This window comes from Plectropomus leopardus, chromosome 17 (assembly GCF_026936395.1).
Source record: "Plectropomus leopardus strain MGB_pleo_1.0 chromosome 17, ASM2693639v1, whole genome shotgun sequence".
NCBI classification, from domain to species: domain Eukaryota; kingdom Metazoa; phylum Chordata; class Actinopteri; order Perciformes; family Serranidae; genus Plectropomus; species Plectropomus leopardus.
Window position 1 is genome coordinate 27,560,895 of NC_142192.1, and position 23,467 is coordinate 27,584,361.

Genomic DNA, 23,467 nt, shown 5'->3' on the forward strand with positions numbered 1-23,467 from the left:
CAAATTTGTAAAGAAAGAGTTAAGGAATCATACAACAAACCATAAAACTAATTTCACAATTGATACTCTGGTCAATAACAGAGATTATTTCTACACATTGAGTTTAACCACGTCATGACAAAGTTGCAGGCTCCGTCGCCAAGATCCTGCTTTGACTTTTATGTCCTCTCGTCTTGTCATTCAGACTGCGCTTTGGAGCAAGTGGTGAAGTACGGAGAAAGTTACAACATCCATCTCAACCATGTGGAAGGCCCCATCACCCTGGAGTTCAGGTATGTTTGGTAGAGCACAAATGAAAAAGTCAGTTTTATCTGTGTGTTTATCGGTGTTTTCAATCAGCATTTGAAAACTAAATCCACGAGTGTTTAGAGCTGTCCCTCTCTCAAATCGTATGGTGCAAAAGCGCTCTCTTGCAGACATTTTGAGCCCTTCATGCACACGTGATGATAAATGATCATAAATCTCTTGGGGAAACAGCCAATTGGGCATTTCCACCAACAGGTCAGTTTAATTTAGCTCTGTATGCATTTTTTTGCATTTCCATTGTGAAAGGTTGTGCATGGTTCCTTTACCTTTGCTTTTGGTTTTTCACTCAAACTGTAAAGCACTTTGAATTGCATTAGATTTGTTTGAAAGGTGCTATATAAATACTGTATGATTCATTGATTGATTTAGTTCCTTTGGAACCGTAACCATTTCACGTAGCACATAAGCCAGCTCTCCATCAAAGGCTTTTGGTGTAGTACCTTAATATTTACGGGGTGCTGATGTAGTTAGGGGGTGTTTTTACCAAGATTCCTCTCCTGTGTGCCTGTCATTTTGGCTACTTTCTTTAGTAAATATCTGACTATAAAAAGCTAAATTTGTTGTCAGACAGCAGCCGATGGGTTCTAAGGCTACATTTCAATCAGTGAATTCAGCCTCTTCTGCTCTCCACATGAAGTGTTTACCTGCTGCTCAAGCAGAATTGGTCAATAGTACTCAGACTACAAATAGACTACAAACAAAAACCAGAACATGTCTGAAACCAAAATCATGTACAATTGTCTACAAATTCTAAATACAAATGCAGATTTCTGTTTCTAGCATAAAAGACATGGACATATAGCCACGGTGACAGTTAATTTCAAGTCTCTTTTGCTGTCGCCATCTTTGGTTTTGGAGCCAGAAATGACCATATCTGTAAGATGTAGTCCGTGAGGGTTCATGATTTGGGCTTTAAGGTGGAGATTGGGTTTGGACCTCCCCGATTGTTCATGTGTTAGTTTAGGTAACATTTATTCTCTTTTTTTCCATGTTAAGACCCAGCCCGGTTCAGCCCAATCAGACTGAGGTACATCATGCAACAGAGGCTCCGCCCGTGGTGCTGTACAACAAGACAGCAGTTGTGGCAGAAGAATACGTGGGACGTCTCAGCGTGTCGGAGAAAAAGGTGACGCTGCACTCGGTCAGGATGACAGACGAGGGGAGCTTCACAGTGCTGGACCGCGAGGGCAAAATCAAGAGGAGGAACTGTCTCAATGTCAGAGGTGAGGAGAGATTTGAGCTTTGCTGCTTCTTCTCAGCTTTAATAGAGTAGTGAAGGGAGACGTGTTTTTGTACGCCAACCAGGAAGTTAGCATCGCACTGGTTCCTTCGTCAAAAACCTTATGGGATTTTTGAATGGGATTTTTTCGATAATCGCTAAGAATAAGCTCTGTGACCAACACGAGTTTAAGAGATTTACATGTTTTGTTCAGCGTGATAATCTCCACAGATGAACACCACTTTTGTGTGTTTTGAAGGGTAAATGAATCAACAGAAGCAAAAAGCTATTGTTAGGCTATACACAAACTATATCATGGTGGCACGACTTAAACGTCACAACTGCAAACACTGTAAAACACTTTAAAACACAAACGAAAAATATTATAAACAGATAAATCTACAAGTTCGAGTGCAACTCTGTAGAGCTGTAAAGGCGGACAAGTGGCCTTTTTTAAGACGAATAAAACCTTAAAAGTTCAAAAATCGGGTTTATGTATTATTGCATCTTATGTACATAGATGTATTTTACATTGCAGAACAAAATGTCTAAATATCTTTAGCCTGTGTTAACCACAGACTTTATTTAAGGCATTTTACTGAAAACCCTTTCAAAAAAACCTATAGACTTTAACCAGAAGAGCGAAAAGGACTTCTGCATTTTAGGACTCATTACTTCACCACTCTGTTGACTGATCTTTTATTCGCATGTGCATGTGTCAGCCAGTAGGAGCGCATTCTCTCAGAAATGACCTGTGATTGGCCAAAATCTCCTGTCACAACCTTGACTTTCTAAAACCTGAGTCAAGAGGAGGTGCAGAAGTCTAGTTTTCTCTCAGTCCACTTGAATTACAGTATGCTCAAAGTTATTACAGTATTTTTTGCCTAATGATGCCAAAATGAAATTGCCTACTCCAGCTTTAATTGCAGTGTGACTGATTGAGTTACAGCGCTCAGGTCTTTGACAGGCTTTTTGTGTTTCTCCCGTTGCAATTTCTTTTCATTCTTGGCCTAGAGTCACTGTCCACATTATGTAATTAATGATTGAATTACCTTTAAAAAATCCTGATGCTTTAATCTCAGAAAAGGTCACAAGCCTTTACTTAATGTGTTTAAAACGAGGTAACCAGCCTTCAGGGACACTTGGCCGCTGCACCGCTGAAGAATAGGATGTAGATAAAAAATATCAAGAACACATTTTCTTTAATGAAGGTCAGAGTACACAATATTACAACTGATGACCGAGATATTTAGTCTTCTGTATGCTAATAAAGACTTTGGATTTGAGTGTCCATAGACGTGCTTGTGGCTCTTTGGGGCTGGACTTTGGCACAGTGGTGGTTTGAGCTAAATGCAAGGTTCATAACAACCAACATGTTGAAAAACTGCACATACAGACTTAATTAATAATTTATCTGCAAGGTGTGAAAATGTTCATCATGGCCTGTCCTCATTATTCCATGTGCAGGGTGGTGGTGCAATTATATGTGCTTTTTATTTTTGGGCTGTTTATGATATGCCCACAGTGTGGGAAATCAGAGTTCAAAGAGGCTTCAGTGAAATAAAAACAAAGGTTCCCGTGGATCCTTAAAAAGTCTTAAAATGCATCAAATTATCTTAATTTAATGCATTATCTACTTAATTTGTATTGAAACACCTTAAATCAATCTTTAAAAAGTCTTAAAAATGCAGATACAGTGGGAGGAGGATATCATCACCATATTTTTTTTGACTTTGCAATGTGAAATTTCAAATTGGTGATATCTGTTTTTAAAAATAATTTACCAAATTTCATCATTCAGATCAGGATAGAGGAACCAACTAAACTCGTACACAATTGCCAGATTCAATTAAATAACAAATAAATGAGCTTTTTGTCAGAGCAAACCAGACAGATACTTTAATAACATAGTATGTTAATTTTTTCCCCTCTTGTTCCACTCTAAAAAGATTTTTTTAAAAATCAAATAGATCATCTACATTTTTAACTTTAAAAACGTTACATGTTAAGTTAACATTAAGGCAAATTTGTCTCTAGTAAGTTATTAATGTCTTATATTTATTAATGGTGTTAATCTTAAAAAATCTTAAATCTGACCTTCCTTAAACTGTGTTATCATGCACATTGCTCGGCTGGTTATAGTCAGCACATCTGTTTATATTCCACAGAGCACCAGAACTTCATCCACCTCCCCAACAATGGAAATCTGAAGATGAAACTCTACGTGCACTACTCCAATCTTAACATCGTCTACAGGCCCAAATCGGACAATCAGGACCGTCCCATCCTGACCCAGGGAGCTCTGGCGACGCCGCTGGACCCTCTGCTGGAGGGCAGGCTGAGCGTGGAGGGTTCAGAGCTCTTTATGAAGAAGGTCCACCTGTCCGACACGGGCGTCTTCAAAGTGACAGACCTGGCTGGGTTTCCTGTGGCTCATGTCTATTTAGAGGTAGAAGGTAAGAGAAGAAGACATATGAAATATCAGTTTAGTTCTGAATAAGCTAACCTGCATATGAAAATTATTAAACAGTTACACAGCTGCCAGGCTACACAGGCTACATCATGTTATCACAAAAATACATAGCATCTAATCAGCTGTGTTTAGTCAAAGAGTTTCTATCATTTACATCAGAGGAATGCAACTGTAATACAACATATAATAAAGTAAAAAGTATACAGAGAGGCAGGCACAACCTGTGTTTGTGCCAAGCAAAGCTCATTTACATTCAAAGCCCTTCTGAAGCAAATGAGATCATGAATGTCAGTGAACAAAGATCAGAGACTCTTAAAATAGCACTCCACCAAGCTTTGCACTCATAGCATTGTTGGAAGATAGACAGTATTGAAATCAATGCAACAGAACCAGAGATATGGTCTTTTAACTCTGCACCCCACACACCCAGGGTTTTTACAACTTATTTAACAACTTAAGTGAATATTGCAGTTGAACTTTAGTCACAAATGGACATAATGAAACTGTGTCATGATACCGATAACACGCTGAAGGAGGAGCTTCTGATACTTCTGTGAAGTGTGACATAGATCTGTTTCTGTGCTGTGTTTAAAAAAAAGACAAACACAAAGATTTAAATCTTAAAAACACAGTTCACCCCAAAAGTTAAAAAGTACACATTTTCCTCTTACTTGTAGTATTATTTATCAGTCTAGCTGAACTACACCCACCAGCTGTATCATAGCGCAGCAGGAAGCGTGAATCTTAGTTCAATAATGCCAGCTGAGCTGAGGAGGACGCCATTGATGTTTACAGCTCCCGTCATCATGAACACGCTTCCTCCTGCGCAGTGATACAGTTGGCAGGTGTATTTCGGTAGAGAGAAAATTGTTCCTATATGAAACTGCTCACAACAAAGTCTGTGGATTATTTTGAGTAACCTGGTCATGATTTCTAGATGGAGACGTTGTCGAGTTTTTCAGATATATATATATTTTTTGAGCACCACCAGCCGAGTGCCATCTAGTTCATTATACTGGACAGAAGGCAGACATTTCTATGGCAGATATCTCGTACATTCAGCAACTCACACCAAAAAAAATCTAGACTGATAAATAAAAATTTAAAATACCTGATCGTAGAAAAACCCAAAAGTACTATCCATAGTTCTGTTCCACATTTGAAGTTGTCAGTGTTAAGCTACCCTTATACACACAAACTGCTGTATGAAATAATTAGGACAAGATTTAAATTGAACGAGAAAAAGAGATCAGGATGCGCAACTAAGGTGTAAAATTTTGATCTGTGTCCTTGTTTGTCTCGCTCTCAGCCTACAGGCTGCCTAACCTGACTGTCGTCGTCCTCTCCCTGCTGGGCGTCATCGCCTTTATGCTGCTGGTGTGCCTGCTGTCCTGTATTTATAAAGTGCACAAGAGGAACGAGAAGAACAAGAAGCTCACGCTCCTCGCTCAGCAGGCCGGCAAGAGAGACGGCGAGGCTTTCAGACAGGTAACATCCACCCGGTGCAGCAAAATCATTCTTTATTTCTCTGAGATGAAAGAATATTGTTGGGGTCACTGCGACAGGAATAAGAAAAGGCCCTGGAGGAACGATGGGCCTGTAATTAGTTGTTGTGCATGTGGAAAGAGTGAGGTGTGTTTGTGTGTGTGTTGGCTGGGAAAGGCTTAAACGGTGGAGGAGGGTTGTGCTCCTGCTGTGGGAGTCAAGATGGTCAGCCGGTCCACTTCCTCCCCTACAGGGCTGGACCCGACACACACACGGTTACAGCCAAATTACAGACATCAGCGCGGCAGAGGACAACTCATAGAAACGTTATCTCTAGTGCTGCTACTCAGATCTCTGTTCTGTTTTCTCACATTTGTATGTTGTTCATAAACAACAAGCATGTCTGCCATTATGAGGTGCTATTGTCAGTGATAGTCCTCCTGCTCCGGTCACTTTTAAATTTGATTAAATAGAAGCAGCAACTAAATACCTAAAAAACCTAAAAAGTAAATATAACTGAACAGAAGAAATAAATGTTTGATATTTAACCCTCAGGGCCAGTTTTAATATTGCACACACGCGTGTTGCTCTGAGCCCAAAATGTGCTTTTCAAAATCAAGCTTTAAAAAATATTATACCTTAATATTATTTTCTACTTTCATTGAGTTAATATTTATACCAACATGAGTCCTAATTGTAAATATTAAATATTCATTAATTTTCAGATTTTTAACCCTTTAAATGCCAGGTTTTTGTCATGATGACACAATGTTTTTAGTTGAAAAAACAAAAAAAGTGATTATTATATTCAACATACTACATGTAAGGTAGATTTTTTTTTAAATTATCACAGCCTGGAATATATAATTTGTAGGAATACTGACTGTGACAGTGCACCTAGTGGAAATTGTGTGTATTTCGTCCATATGCCAAATATGGTAAAAATTACATCATCAATAGTAAAAATGACAAATTCCACGACAAAAGCCCAGAATGACACCCAGAAATAATACAATGCATGTTTTCAAAAACTGCAGTTTAAATGTGTAACAATGGCACATTTTTTGCACTTAACAGTGTGAATGTAGCAATTTTGTTTATACGGTGTATTTCAGACTTATTGTGGGAGCCAAACTGGAAATTCCAAGATTAAACAAAAACACACAATCTTGCCAAAAATTTCCATATGCTTGAACAACAGCCAAAATTATCTAAAAAAAAATGAAGCATGAAAAGCACATAAAATGAGCAAAACAGTCCCTAAGGGTTAAGTACAACTCAGGCACTCACTGCAGGTAGAAAGTATCTAAGCACATTTACTCAAGTACTGTGCATTTTGAAGCTTCGAGCTACACAAAGCATGTTTCGCACATCGAGACATTCTCGCTTGTGACATTTTAATTTTTAATGAAGTACAAGCACAAGTTGCAGTCTCCAGCCCGGCACAGAGGGGTGTGATAGCAGACAGTCACAAGATTTTGGCACCAGATATTTTTGTTCATGAAAACTGCAGTAAGTCTTTGCACAGGGAGTTCATGAGTAGTTGAAGACTGAAAATGCATCTCATTAAATTTTGCAATACAAATCACTGAATATTTCTAGAATATAGAGCTTTCTGTGTTATCACACAGAGTCGATTCACTATTGTTCAGGATTTATTGCAACTCTGAGCCACTAATCAGTTTTGGAGTTTTTCTATGATTTACTACAAAAAATGCCCTTTGAGGTGCCGTTATTACCATGTTTCGTATTCTTTTAATGTCAATTTTTAATAATACTCTCCAATTAAGAGTTAATTGGCTCTCAGAAGTTATTCTGAACAAAAATAAAACTAAATTAAAAAAACAGGTTTTTCAATCTGCATTTTAAAATCTTTGCTCTCCGTCTCTTCACCTGCTCAATACTGGCTGATTAACTGACTGATTGGATGATTTAGAGAAGTTGACAGTTAACCCTTTGGTAACTACAACCCTGTGCTCAGCGTCCCCAGTTGGGGATTTGTTAACCAACTGAATTTATGGACCAATTTAAAACTCATTAAAAACAGATGACTCACCTGTAACCTTGGGCTCAGACATTGATCTGTGCACTGGGTGACAGTGGTTCAATACAAACACTAAATTATGTAAGAAAAATGTTCAGATCAATTGCACAGGGCTTTAATAAATACACTGAATACCTTAAGTATTAGATTTAAACATATATTGTCTTTTTTCCCCACCAAAGATCATTTTTATGTAATTAAAAATAGGTGCTTTATTTCAGACTTAAATATTTTGGGACAAACTAAATGATCCTCAAATTATTTTTACTAAACTGATAATCAGAGCCTTGTTTTCCCAAATGAATGATTGACTAAATTATTGGATCCTTTAAAGTAGTTGACAGATAACCTCCTCCCCTCTGTCTCTCTCCAGCTTCCACAGTAAACAATCTTTAAAACTGATTTAATTTATGGTTCAATTAAAAAACGGCTGCAGACAGATGACTCACTCATTGTAAACAGCCCAGAGACTTATTGCACTGCAGAGACTGCCAGATAAAGAGTTTAGACCATATGTCATGTTACTGACTTGGAAAATGTGAAGCTCCATTATAATTCAGAGTTACTTGAGAAAAAGAATTAAACACATTTTACAATTTGCACATCAAAACGTGCATATAATCAGCTAAAATCCAGCTTTATTTGAAAATATAGCAAGTATAAGGCATTCAGTTTTTCAAATGAAACTCTATAATTCACAGCCACTTTACTCTATTGAATGAATGCATTTCAATTACAAAAAAATGCTCAGATTCTGTAATTTTGTCTTTAAACTTCATGTCTACACTGGAGGTGGGAGCGCAAAGAGCAGTGGGATCCAGTGCTCATGTTTATGCCATAATAATCATCTGGTCAATGTGCTGATGTTTGCTCTTTGTTATATATTAATAACCATTTAATGATGTAAGAGAAGTTGTCAGAGTGTGACTATTCAAAATATGTTTTTAAACAGTTATACTTGTACACACACATTCCAGTTTTTCTTTTACATGGGCTTAATATTGTGACACAAACTAATTGTTCCAGATTATATGTCAATAACAAAAAAATAAAAAAAAATTTTAAATTTTGGAGACTAACAAAACATTTTTATATAAATAATACTAATTATTCTAATAATACTAATATTACTACTGCTGTTACTGCTGATAATAATTATATGAAAAAAAAACTACTTCATTCCTCTTGCAATTTTTTTTGTTACCATAGAAACATTAAGCTGTTTTAGTGCTCCATCACACAGTAAGCAAATTAACAGAATAGCTAACAAACTCAGTGTTTGTAATCCAATATCTGTAGAGTATTTGATGTTGTCAGGTCATATGATCTCCTCATAAATGTGGATGCACAGCGCTCAGCTTTGAGGAATTTAAAGTGAGCTATTTGAACCAGTCGGGACAGCGACTTTTAAGTTGAGTTTAACATAGCCGATCAGCAGCCACAAGTAAGACAGTAAAAAATAGGAGGGTGCTTTAAATATAATATAATATTATTTTACAGTTTTAAAAAACTAAATATGTGTTTGTGATGTCATATTAATGTTACTTATGTTTGTCTCTGTTCTCTCTTTCTCCTGTCACTGTATGTGTGTTGAACTGTATTTGTGATGTTTTTTTGGACACCTGTTACATTGTAGACACAGAGCGTTCAGCTGACTCTCTGCTGTTACACATAATATTCCTTTTTCACAGGATTTGCTTCAGATTACGAGGGTAACTACATTCAGTACATTGCAACGCCAACACAACAACTACCTGGATTTGTAAAATAAATCACCATAACAGGCTATATTTAAGTTTTTTTTTATTTTAAAGGGACAGTTCACTCTAAAATCAAAAAATGTTTTTCCTCTTACTTGTGTTATTTATCAATCTAGATTTTTTGGTGTAGGTTGTATTTTGTTATTATATTGAAGAGAAGGCTGATATCTCCAACATTCGGCAATTAACAAAAATAATCTAGATTAATAAATAATAATACGTACTTTTGGATTTTGGGGTAAACTGTCCATTTAACTTTCATCCACCTAATCCAGGGTTATGTTTGTGTATGTTTGAAATGTTATATTTGATAAGTTTCTGATGTTTTTATGATGTGCATCTTGGTTCAGTTTCACACATGTTGAGTGAAAATACAGCTGTGGGAATTAGGCTGTAATGCTCACAGCTGGATGTCTCTGATTGGCGGCCCAGCTAACGCTGTTGCCTGTGCGTTGCATTTCTCCCTCTTACTTTAAGGAGCCTCAAACGGAGCCTCTTCTTGGTGAGAGAATTGTGTTCTGGCCTCTTTTTTTCCTGCTCTTCCTTTGGTGTATAGAGAAATGTACTTTGCTCTTTTGGCAAAAAAGTTCCTTGATCAACATGCTGTTGTGTGAGAAGATGATTGATGACAGTTTCAGAAATGTGTGTTCAGTATTTTGTAAGTTGTGCTACTTTACATTCAAATCCATTGCAAAAATGGAGCACCAGCACACCAAATAAATCCTGGACACTGAGGAGAAACTGCTATCAACCTGTTTAAACAGGCAGAAGTTGATCAAACAGCTAATAATACTAAGCGGATAAGGCACCACAACTTGGGACAAACTGTCTCTTTTTCTATCCTTACAGACTTCAATATTTAAATTACCCTTTTTACATAGAATATTTGATATAATTCTGTGTGTGGTAGAGGGTCATATAGCTCCAAAATCCATATTAACAGTATAGAACGAGAAAACAAATTATAAAAATAAAACGAAAAATATATGGTATACTTTGAAAATTATTGGCAGTAGTGTATTTGTTTTGAAGTTAATGTACCAAAAAATGAAAAATTACCAGTGTGTTCATAAAAAGAAGGGAGAAAATTGAGAAAATAAGTGCTTTCTTAAATAAACAGTGTGTAAAATTTAGGGGGGTTTACTGGTATCTAGTGGTGAGGGCTGCAGATTGCAACTAACTGAAACTTCTCTCAGTGTCGATTCCTTTAGAGTTCATTGTTTGTCAGGTTTTTGCTGGGTGCCGAATTATCTGCAGAAGTCTCGTCCTCTCCAAAACAAATAGACCAGGTGATTTAAGCCAGTTAAAACACCAAATAAAGCAGTTTGTAGTTAAAAATCAGTGTTTCTTATATGCTGTTTGGCATGTCCATGATAGGCTGCTAGCCCAGCACCTGCAAATGTGCTCTCACCATTATTCTTTAATAAGTTAAGATCCAGATATTAAAGAGGTTTTTAATGGGAGCCCAGTTATCCTCAGAGGTCTCCTCCTGTCCAGAACAAATGAATCTGCTGATTTTTAGCCCTTATAAACAACTAATAGGCAGTTTCATGATACAAATCAGTGTTTCTTGCCTATTACCTATAAATGTGTACTCAAATTTTTCTTGATCCAGACCTTCACAAGGTTTTCCCTTGGGCCAAATATCCCACAGAAGTCTCTTATTCCCTTATTCCCTAAACCAAACAGATCAGGTCATTTAAAGCCTATAAAAACACAAAATAAAGCAATTTTACCTTTCAAAGTAAGCAGTTTGGCCTGTTGGAACTGGGCCATTAGCCAGAACCTGAAAAAAATGGACACAGTTATTTAAAGTAGCAAAAAAATCTTTGTTTTTCTGATGCTCTTGTTACGGAGGGGCTGCTAACTACAGTAGCCAATGTGATAATACGAAAACACACAAATGCAAAAATGTGAATGTCTAGAGCCAGTGTTTGTCCATTCTAGGCGACTGTAGAAACATGGAGGTGCAGCAGGTCGATCTCCATAAATGAGGACCCGCTCCTTACGTAAATATAAACAGCTGATTATAAGGTAACATTAGAATAATGTTAATTTTCAGGTAATTATACACAAAAGAAAACAAATTTATTTAATCATATTCCATTTTTGCCAATATATCCCCCTAAATCCTACACACTGGACCTTCAATGTGGGTTCAACATCAACGTCACTGCCTAATTTTGTACAAGCTTGGTTAAGATTGCGATCTGTCTTTGAGGACTTTAGATACAGTTTTGTCCCAGGTCGAGGTGCTCACTGCGAATATGTCCATTCTAACAAGGAATTAAATCCAATGCTTACTCTTAAAATCTCATATTTCTTGAACAAGTGAAAATGTTCTTGGCTCCAGGTGAGTTTGTGACACAAGAGAAAGGAGACCAAGGCTTTTCGCTTGCTTTAAGAAAATAAGATTTTTTAGAAGTTAATAAATGACCCGTTGATGTGGTTTAGATCTCCATGTTATTGGTGTAACTGCAGCTGAGCAGCTGATATTAGAGGAAGTCACACAAACGTCATGTGTGCCACTCATGCCTCTGCTTTGCCTTCCTCGCTTTCCTTTGTTGTTTTTCTCCTTCTTACTTTTTTCTTTACGCTGATAAACAAAAAACCTGCAGCTACTCATAAACAGTCGGGTCATGATAAGAGCCGACATGTAGCTTCACTGCTGTATTTAACATACAGTATGTCGTGATGCAGCTAGCTTTGTTGACGCACACACACGCACATGTTTCTTTTTTGTGTTATTTTTTGTGTGGGATGAATTATAAGGTGAATATCTGATCAATATCAGTGTGGTGTGTGTGTTAAGGGCAGTAGTGATTAACCTGTTTGAGCAGGATTTATTAAACCTTTAGTGATGTAGATTTATTATTTTGGAGAACTATTACTGTGTAATCATCTACTCGCCCAATGCCCAAGAAAATGTGTTGGTGTTGCTGTGATTTGTGTGTGTGTGTGTGTGTGTGTGTGTGTGTGTGTGTGTGTGTGTCGCTGTCTGTGTTTCTGTGCATTAATTGTTATGTGTCCATGTTGTCGTTTTCATGTGATGCAAAGCAATAGATTAACATGTGACATGACATTGAGACACTTCCCCTGTGACCTGCTGTTTTTGCATTTATTCCAAAATGTCACTAGTCACCAAAGGCACCAATAATTAGATTGTAGAAGCATCATCAGCCTTCAAGTTATTAGTTTTCTAAAGTTAAAGGCACCAAACAGTACTCAGCGATTACCTGCACACAGCTCTCAAATCTGATGTTAGAAGCAGACATGGTGGTGACTAGCAGTGCTAACCACAGCAACAGTGCTGACAGAGCTAACATTGTTAACTTTGGTGGGACCAGAGGTTTGAGATTATACTTCTGTGATGGTGCCATCTTGCCACCGCTGGTCAGGAAGGCGTTATCAGCAATATGATCGCAGTTTATTTGCCATAGACTGGATAAATAATGACGTCACCCGTTGGTGTTTTAAAGCTTCGAGTTTGACATGTTTTTGCCGTCATGTTTTTTTTTAGGCCAGAAGTGACCGTATTTTAAACAGAGGTTGGAGGTGTGGAGGAGCGAGAAGGCGATCTGACTTACAGATCTTTTTAGCTTATTAATCCTGCATCTAATCACCCTGCGTTTCTAAAATAGTGACAGGTAGTTTTTTTAATAGCAAGCAAGCAAAGTCTGGTTATGTAGCCCCTTTTGCAGACACCAGTCACAAACTGCTTCACAAACATAATAAAAAATAAAAAAAATAATAATTTCATACCAAGATGTTAAGTAATTTTGATTGTATACAATATTAAAATGAAAAATAACATTAAAAACAAGATTATTCATGAGAATAAGTGCTTCTTAAAGAGTTAAAAAGAAAAAAGCAACGGAGCTGCTATTACTAAGTGCTAGTGATCAGTATACAATAAATGTAAAATCAGCAGGTCACACTCCCTCTATCCTCTCAGTCACTGTGTGTGCACATGTATTGTTTGGGTGTGTGTTTGTGTTTCTTTGTCTGTTCCTGTTTTTTAACAATGAGTCTCTCTGTGTGCAAATGCTAATAATGCGCCTTTAAATTTTCATGTGCCTACGGGAACTTGTAATGTGTGTGTGTGTGTGTGGACGGTGGAGGTTGAGATGACAGCACTCGCCCTTGATGCCGGTCACTCTGACATGTTATGGATTTCCTGAGAACATAGAGAACATGTGCGAGAGGATGTCAGCCACCTTTAGGGACTTAACCCAAGAGACCGACATGAATCTCAAATCAATCATTCCCCTCCGCCTCTCTCGCTCTCGCTCCATGTCTCTCTTCTCTGTCTTTCATCCTACTTGCTTTCCTCCATCTATTTCACTTTCCATCCACCTTCTCCATTACAGCGCCTCTTCTCTCTGTGTATTATCTGTCTTACTCCTTATCTATTTTACCTTTATTTCCTCGCCGCCTCGCCTTCATTCACTTTAAGTCTCTTGTGTCTCACTTTAAGACTTTTATCGTACTAACACTCTCCATCTCTCAATTTGCGCGTATTACTCTTTGCTCTTACATCTCCTGCTGCTCTTTTCCTCTCACTTTAACCTCGTTCTTTCTCATCTGATATGTACCTCCCTGACCAAAAGATGATTTGGTGCTAACTCATAAGTTGTTTTTGTCCTGTATTTTTACTTATACTTCTTAACATTTTTAGTCATCATAAAATATATTATCTTTTAACAGGCAGAGTGTAGTCAGCAAGCCTATAATAGCTTTTTTGTGTGGTTTTGATGGATTTTTTAAAATGAAAAAAATCACAAAACCAGTGTAGCTCATGTGCACTCAATTTTGGAACTGTTTTTGGAAAAAAAAGTTTTTATTCATTGCATCACACAGACAACCCCTGCTAATTTATAACAGCACATTATTTTCACACAATATGCTGTGTCAAATCTAACTTTGACAAAAAATATATATCCATTGATAACCACATTTTATTTTGAAGCAAAAATATTCACCATTAGTAAATAATCTTATTAAAGAAAAACCTTGGATAAGTTGTATAATCACAGCTGAAAACAGGGCTGCTTTTCTGACACTATGATAAAAAGTTGACCTTAAAAAGAAAAAGATTATTTTGGGGGCTTTTTGCCTTTAATTTGAAAGGATAGCTTAAGCTTGAAAGGGGGAGAGAGGGGATGACATGCAGCAAATTGCTAAAATTTTAACCTGCAGCTGCGGCAAGGATACTATACATGGTGCGCCCACTCGACCAACTGAAAAGTGATTATCGAAAGATATCGTAGAGATATCTTACAGGATAACAATGCTGCAAACATATGACGCTCCTATAGAATATGATGATCCTGCTTTACATTTAACTACCCAACAGTATATTAAGGAGTTAAAACAACAAAAAATGAAGCTTAAGTAAAAAGTTGCCTGTTTCATAATCAGAAGCCCCTCTCCTGAAAATGTTAAATTGCATATTTATATCTATTTGTATAGGACAGTCACATGACCGGAGAAATAGACTTATTTATACTAGGAGAAAGAGAGCATTTGCATGTGTTGATATAAATAAAGCAGATTTAGGGAGGGCCTCTTCATTGAATCTTTTCAAGACTTTTTAGTATTGATGATTGGAATCAGCTTTGAGAAAAGAAAAAAAAGCAGGTATAGCTCATGGATGGACAGAATTAAGAAATCGTTGTGATATGCGGACGCTGAAGTTGACAGCAAAGCAGCAACACATGACAAAATAAAATAGTTCCTACATGAAACAGCTCCCGATGAAGTCTGTGGATTATCTTGCGTAACTGGGTCATGATTTCTGGAAAGAGACATTTTTATTGAGTTTTTCAAATGTATTATTTTGGGCGTTTTGAGCCGCACAAGCAGAGTGCCATCTAGTTTCATTTTATCGGAGATAAGACAGACATCTCTACAACTGATATCTCCAGCACTCTACAACTTACACCAAAACACTCTAGATTGATAAACAGCACTACAAGTGAGAGGAAAATATGGATTTTTGATTTGGGGGTGAACTGTCTCTTTAAATGACTTTCTTTCCAGCTACCACATTTTATCTGTCACCCTCATTCTCTCAGACTTGTCTCTATTTTTGCTCGACTTCTTTTACAACAAATCCATCTCAGTCCTCCCTCTCCTCCTCTGCTGCTTTTATTTTTCAAACAGAGTGCACCTTTCCTCCATCTGTCTTTTATCTTCCCTCATGAGGTCTTTCTTGCAGCTCAATGAAACCGACATTTTTGAAAAATTACATCCTCTTTGGCTCTGTTTCCTCTCAACCTCCAGCCCCACTGTGAAGACAAATAAAACAGTCTCTCTGTCATGTCACACAAGCTTCCTCTTCAATATCTTATATGTGTATTTTAGAGCTTTCTGTGCAGTTACATGTGCCCTCTGTGTTTGTGTGTTTTTATGTCCTCTTCAGCAGTGTCGATGTATTTTGGTGACTAGTTGTCACCATACATCAGTTAAACACTCAGGTGCTGGGACATGACATTGTTGTGGCCACATTTTTACACGTCTCCTCTGTGTGTTTGTGTGTGTGTGTGTGTGTGTGTGTGTGTGTGGGTCTGCAGGTGGTCCATGAGGCTTACACCAGGTTCACGGAGGAATCTCTGATGCAGTCTGTGTGTGAGAAGCCGTCGGAGAGCACAGAGGTCACCATAAAGGTCAGTGGTTGAACCTAGAAGCTGTTTTTATGCCTCTGTGCCGGCGATAGCTGAGGCCAGAGGCAACATGGTTGTCCATATGTCCATCTGTATGTACTTACGCTGTACGTCCCAGTCTTTAAACGTTATATCTCAACAACGCCTTGAGGGAGTGTCTTCAAATTCGTCACAAACGTCCACATGGACTCAACATTGAACTGATTAGATATTTGGTGGTCGTAGGTCTCTGTGAGCTTTTGTCTGTCTCATTCTCATGAACATGATATCTTCTGAACTCCTTAAGGATTTTTTTTTAAATCTGGGAAAATTTCCAATTAGGTAAAGTTTGCTGTGAGCCTGCACCCCACTCATTCTTGTAAATGTGATATCTCATGGACACTTTTCATGAAATTTATTTCTCATAAAATTTGCTACAAATGGCCTCTTAGACTGAATGATGAACTGATTAGTATCTTGTGATCAAAGGTCACTGTGACCTTGTGTCTATCTCATTCTCGTGAATGCAATCAAGTATGCCTTGAGGGAATCTCCTCAACTTTGGCACAAATGTCTATTTGGACTTAATGATGAACTGGTTGTAGGTCCAGGTCACTGTGACTTCACAAAACATGTTTTTCGGCCACAACTCATGAATTCATACACCAGTTATGACAGAATTTCACACAAATGTCAAATAGAATAAAATGAGGATGTGATGACACTTTATATCCAAAAGGTCAACTTCAATGTGACACCACAATGTTCTGCAAAAACATACTGATTTAGGGGAGACATTTGGTCAGACACTGAACTGGTGACACCAATCTTGGGTTTCCGCCTTGAAACTGTGCTGATTATATAGGCCTTCTGTTGCACATCTGAGTGAAACATTAAAGTTTTCACAGTCATGGATGTAAAACTGTAACTGCACCTTGACTAGTGCACAGAGGTAAACAACACTGAGGTGCTAATTCTAGTTTTCACAGAGAGACGAAGAAAGGTGGCGGCAAATTAATTAACCTTAAAATATGTTATCAACGTACAAGTATATGATTAACAAAATAAATAAACTGTCAAAATGTCCAACCAGATTTTGCAGCCAGAAGCAGCCAAACCTGCATTAGTTTTTTACTTTGACACAGATGAGTCAACAAGCTAAGCTTGAATTATTCATCACTGTGCAAGATTGTTTGGTCTCAAAGTGAAAAGCAGGTTAATAGGTCAACAAAACAAACAGGGTTTTGAGGTTTCATGACTCTTTTGATAACGTACATTAAACAAGAATCCTTCCCGCCATAATAAAAGTCTTGATCTGGAGTAATGTCTTAAACCTGATTACAAAACACCTTTGTACTATCAGGGCAGTTTTCCTTTACAGCTGCATAGCGAACAGATTTACAAACAAAGCAATCATTAACCTTGTGCGTTTTAGATTGCTTGGCAGAAGCTACCTGCCATTTAAAGTCACATCAATGCCAAGTGTAATTAAAAAGCAATCAACCTCAGACTTTCCGCTCAGTCATGGAACAGATTAGATTAAAGTTTATAGGAAGGAGCTTTTGTGAAAGTGAAATAAAGAAATTGAAGTGGTCAAGGTTCAGGGAGTTCTTTGAGCTGTTTGATTAGAGCTTCTGCTTATGTGCAAAAGGAGACCAGCGATACAGAATAGTTCAGAAAAAAATCACGCAGTGCATCTTGTCTCCATGTAACAGGGAAAATAAGCTGTACATGGTAGAGGAAGGTAAATATAAATATGGTCCCAGAAACATGTGCATGAATTATTCACATTGCTCTTCCCCTGACCTCAATTTTCCCCTCCTCTTTTCCCTCCCTTCCTCCATCCTAAACAACATCCCTCCTCCATCTCTTCTTCTCTGTTGGGGGAATTTTTACTCATCTTATCCATCTTTTTTCTTGTGCCTTCTTCCATTTTCTGACTCCTTTTTGTATTTTTTTCTCATTTGTCTTTCTTTCTGCCCTTTTTTGTTTTATCATCTGATTTATACCTCCTCTGCTCTCCTTGTTTCTTTCATGATCTCATATTCACTGTGCCTTTTGTCTCCTTTGACCTTCACCCCTCCTCCTCTCCTCGCCATCACTCCTCTTCTCGCTGCTTTCTCCTCCCTCCTCCTCCGTAGGGCCTCGAGGTTTCCAAACCGGGCCGCTACCACACCCTCTCGTCCGATAATTTCCTGGAGATGAGCGACTCCGGGGTGGAGTTCACCTCTGGCCTCCCATTGGACAGTGACACAGATGCCGCAATGACCTACGCCTCCCACAAGCCCCTCTTGAACGCCGTCTCCCCCACAGCAGTAACCGAAGAAGTTCACTCCGACAGCCAGGATGCCACTGCTGTCCCCCCTGGGGACCTCAGCGCCAGCCGGACCCCTGACTCCGCCATGAGCGCCAGCCCAGCCTCCAATCCTCGCTCACTTGCAGCCGCCACCCCGGACGGCAGTCTACAAGGTGCTGCATCACCAGGAGCGGCCTCCAGGGGCACCGCTGGGTCGGATTCAGCCAAGACAGAAGCAGGAGCGGAGAGCGAGCAAGCTGTGCAGAACGAGGAACCAGCTCAGAGCACCTGAGAGGATCCACCATGGTGAATTTTTTAGCTCCTAAACAATAATGACATCCACAACAATCTGGCTCTGTCGATCATCCAAACACCACAAAGTCACAGAAATCATAGACAAAATACTCCTGCTTCAGATGTCAGTTTAGCCTAAAAGAAAATACTAAAAAGGCAGTTGCACAAAATGCACAATACAAAATTTAACGCACTCAACACTGGAAAATTAGATGCAAACCCCAAACTGTATCAAAATAATCTGTGCATATGGAAAATGCATGCATTTAAATGAAACATTAAAGTAGAAATCATAGTTCAGATGTACAGGAAAATGCTGACGTTATAGAGTAGACTGTCTGCATGCGAACTTCAACGGGGCGGCGGGGCTCAAAAAGAAGTTAATGTAAAAAGGGTAAAACACTCTCAGCACTTTTAGGAAAACACCTAAATGAGATCGAAAGATTTCACCTCCTGCCGAAACATTGTCAAAAAGGAAAAAAAAATTTCAGGAGTATGACACTTTTGACAGGTGAAGTCAGCACGCCTCCAACAAATTATTTTCTAAGACCAAGGCTACTAATAACAACAGCTTCTCCTGTACCGAGGCGAATCTCAGTGTGTTGCCTCTGACAGCACTTTTGTCTGCTCTCACGGCATCAGACAAGCACCACGATGATTATATTTCTTCCCACCCGATACACAGACTCTATTATTAACAATACAAGTGTATCAGAAAGCGTCTCCGCCTCTCCGACAGAAATGCTTGTCTCAGCACGCGTTGGCCGATATCCTCTCTGAAAAGCCTGAAAAGTGAAACAAACTCCGTAGATTGAACACCACATCTCCGATGCGAGTGGCGGTTTTCCTTTCTCTCATATCTTCGCTGTCAAATCTGACACATTTGAGGGCGTCACCTGAAGAAACCTGTCGAAATGTCCACCTCATCTCACTCACGCTAATGATGACGATCCAGAGAAAACACCCACAAGAACGACAGCTAACTGTGGAAACTGTTCTCGTCTGTTTTTATTTATTTTCACCCCCCAGTGGAGTTGACACAAGCCCTGTCAGAGCAACATAAAATTAGGAGGACAGTGCGCAACATTTCTTGGACTTTTGGAACAGCTCCCGAGAACATAATTGGATTCTTGGTCTCTATGCAGCAGGACCGATTCACGGACGCCGTAGAGTGAGGAGCGGTGATAAAAGAGACGACAGAGATGGAACAGGGTACTATTTGGGGAACAGATAAATGACTTGCATGATTTAAAGCGTCCTATTTTCATCTTAGCTCCCATCCATCGGATGGAGCTCTGATTATTGTAGCCCAGTTGTTTGCCAAAATGAAGTGACTTGGAAAGCAGTTGGATCAATCTGAGATAACGACGCAGCCTACAGCCCCAATGGAGTGAGACTGAATAACAGTGATTATGAGAAGTGTGTGTATGTGTGTATGTGTGTGTGGATATATTAGACATTCAGTCCTCTGCATTCAGCTCGTGAAAAATTGGAAATGAAAAAGAGGAGGGTGCTCTTAGAGTATAAAAATCCTGAATTAATGGTTATAGTAATACCACTAACTCAAAAATGACCTCACATTTGTTACTTGTGCTCCATGAATCCAAACCCAACAACTGTGCAACATGAAATTCAGTGATTCTACAAGCCATTCGACAGAAGTAAATGCTTGCATTGAAAGTTTCTGCAAACCACAGATACATAAATGAATTATTTTGTTGTGGATGAGTTGTAACAGTGTGTTTCTCAGCAGAGCTGTGGTAACACAAGAGGTTAGGTTTAGGCACAAAAAGCATTTGTTAAGGTTAGGAAAAAATAATCTTTTGGCGCAATACACCCAGTTTTGGTGGCACAATCCTGGAAGGAAAAGTAGCAATGTCACCACTTTTCATGCCACTATTTCTGCTGAAAAAGCTGGGATATCTTGGTTGAAACAACCACTTTTCAAGGCACTTTCACAGCTGGAAACACAGTAGTATCTTGGTAAAAAAAAACATCACTTTTTTTGCCTGGCAGGAAAAGCAGTGATGCCTCAGTAAGACACAACTGCTTTTCATACCACTATCCTGGCAGTAAATGCAATGTCTCGGTAAAAAATAACCGTTTTTTTGTGCCACTATACTGGCAGGGAAAGAAGCCTCCTCTAAAAACCAATCTCTCTAAAAACCAGCCACTATTCTCACTGAAAAATCAGCAATAGGTTGTTTGAAAATACCCATGTTTGGTGCTTAAAAAGTCATTGGAAACACAGCAGTGCTAAAAGACAGCAGGTGTTTTATTTGTTGGTCTCAAACACTGGTGTGCAGCTTGGAAGGTGTCGTGTCTGGTGACATGCCATCTAGCAATCCCTACATGATGACAAAATCAGCTTACGTAGACTTTATATAAAGAATCTAAAATAAATAAATCTTTACAGTCTATGGAACAGACAAATGTTAGCCGACCCTTGAACTCTGACACGTGATGAAACGTCACATGCTCGCCAGCTGTCAACTTTGCCATGACAACAACATAAAAATGATTACGATTAAGGCTTAAACTCGGGCCAGGATTGCTGTAACGATCTCCAAATTGCTAGAAGTATAAAACATTTTTTTCAAAATTGTAAACGTACACTTCATTACATTGTATTATTGTATTCCTGATACGAGGTGTGAGCTGGGTCTGAATTGACGTGCCAAGTCCAGACTTTGAGAATGTCTGCTCTAAAGTATATTATTTTAGAAACTACATGATTCGTATGCAGTGTATGCAAATGTAATGTATTTATGGTTTGCAGAAACGTACAACACCAACATTTTCTTCTGGTGGCTATACTGACCATTGACTGTACCAGTAAGTAGTGTGTAGTATTTATAGTATAGAAGGGTCAAATGTTTACAACCACTCCAGTATAAATGTATTAAGTCACTCTGTGACCAGGTTACGCCTTTTATTGAGTCCAGGGCATTTAAATTCCAAAAACTGATAGTTCGTAATGTACATTTGTTTACAGTGAAGAGCTCTGAAGCATTCGAGGTTTAAAAAAGAATAAATGATGGTGGTGTAGATGTACCACAGGTCGCTTCTGAGTGACATCCTTGGATAAAAATCGACTTTTCATGTTTAAGTTTTGTCTTTAATTAGAAATAATAATAAATGCATTTTGTGGAAGAATAAAGTAAGAAAAGACAGAAGCAATGGGGCACAGAAATACAGATGAGAGGATGGAAATAGTGGCACAAGTTCAAACATATTTAAAGAGAAACATGAACAGAGTCAATTAGATGAAGCTCTCACAGCCGTAACAACTACTTTTGACTAATTAGTTTCCTTTTTCTTTACTGTGGAAGAAGACCGGGCTAATTCAGGTCACAGTAAAACTGATTTACACCAAAGACATTTCACAGAATGAGAGTGAGACATCTTACACTGTTCTGTCCAATCATGTCCTCCCCTCCGCAGGGCCAAACAGTCCATGATACTCGCACAGAGCCGCTGCAAAAGAAGAGTGCAGCAATTTTACACTAATAGGGAATCAAAACGGCATAAATCACACATTTCCCCCTACTGAAACACACAAAACACAGTAATCTTCATCATAACAGAGCTGCAGTGTCCCAAGGATCCCATTTAGATGCCCGTGTTATCGTTCCCATTGACAGCTGTTAGCAGTGTGACTACCTCATGCTGTAACGGAATTGATGTCAACCTGGAAAAGTCTGCGAGATTTACGACCTCATACCTCCGATGGTAACTAAAAGCAGTCGGACAGACACAGGTGTTTGGTGTCTGGACAAGAAAAGCACAAAATTAAACAGGTGAGCCCTCCGAGGCAAGAAAAAGGTTCACATTGTCATTAAAGAGGGTAAAAATAAGTAGCAGCTATTGTAAATACAATATATTGATCTGCAAAAAAATGACAAAGTAGTTCCCTTCTTATTCAGGAAAAAATGTAGTTTGGATTGAGACTTTATTTAATTGAAATGTTAAATACATGAATCATGAGTGTGTGAAATGATATGCATACCCCACTTGTTGAATTATTGATTTTGTATGGCTGTTTTGTAGGGAAACGTTTGCTCTTGCAGGGACTTTTTGACTTGATTTGATATAATAAGAGAAAAAGACAACAGTAAGGCTCCCAAAAACTTTGTTTGGTGTAAATATCAAGTTGGGTCAAATAAGCTCAGATAAGAATAAGAATAAGAAGGTACAATGGACTAATGACAAACTGATGGTCGAAGGACTGACTTATTTACAATTAAATCTAAAGCAATATAAATGATAATGGCACTGAGACATCACTAACATCCAACACAACATCCGTCACTCTTAATCATCGTTGTTTTTCCACTCTTGTAAATATAAAAAATACGTGATCTGCATGTGTATAATGTGAAAATACTAATATGTTTCTTACTGCAAGGCTTATGCAAGATTTTATACTATCAAAACGCTGCATTAATCCTTTAACCACACGTCCACAGCAGGTAGAAAACTAACACGTAGTGCTGGAGACGCCTTCAGCCCAGAAGGCTCTCCCGTGTCATGTCATGTCTTCATGTTGAGGTCACAGTGACGCCGTGTGAAATCCTTTCATCGACACGTCCGTCAGCAGTGATGGAGTATCTGTAGTCACTATGGGTACACTATTTGACACAGCAACAGGGTGGTTGTACTTGTCTTATTAAGACTCCAAGTAGGACAGAGAGGAGTGTAGAAAATCAACATATTATACAGTGGAAAGATTTTATTAAGCTGCTGATGTGTTGGAGAAAAACTGAAGAAATACTCCAACATTTTGGTAAAAATACACTTGTTTGCAAAGTTGGAATAATGAGAATTTTTTCTGCGCTTCCTGTTCTCCCAACATCAGAAAATCAGCATATTACCCAAAATAAGGGGGTAAAAAACAATTTCAGCTGTTTCAGCACAGTATGTTAAATCCAATGAAAAAAACAAGA

The 23,467-nt window shown here is 38.4% G+C and overlaps 1 protein-coding gene across 1 annotated transcript in view; it reads left to right on the forward strand.

Annotated features, from left to right (window-relative positions):
• Window positions 1–22,752, forward strand: part of LOC121958293 (uncharacterized) — a 34,037-nt gene extending 11,285 nt beyond the window's left edge. Inside the window, exons 5-10 of the mRNA XM_042507181.2 lie at window positions 185–272; window positions 1,303–1,529; window positions 3,694–3,981; window positions 5,308–5,486; window positions 15,863–15,955; window positions 18,073–22,752. Coding sequence (XP_042363115.1) covers window positions 185–272; window positions 1,303–1,529; window positions 3,694–3,981; window positions 5,308–5,486; window positions 15,863–15,955; window positions 18,073–18,519 — 1,322 coding nt within the window. The 3' untranslated portion in view covers window positions 18,520–22,752. The remainder of the gene's footprint in view (window positions 1–184; window positions 273–1,302; window positions 1,530–3,693; window positions 3,982–5,307; window positions 5,487–15,862; window positions 15,956–18,072) is intronic.
• The last annotated feature ends 715 nt before the right edge of the window (window positions 22,753–23,467 follow it).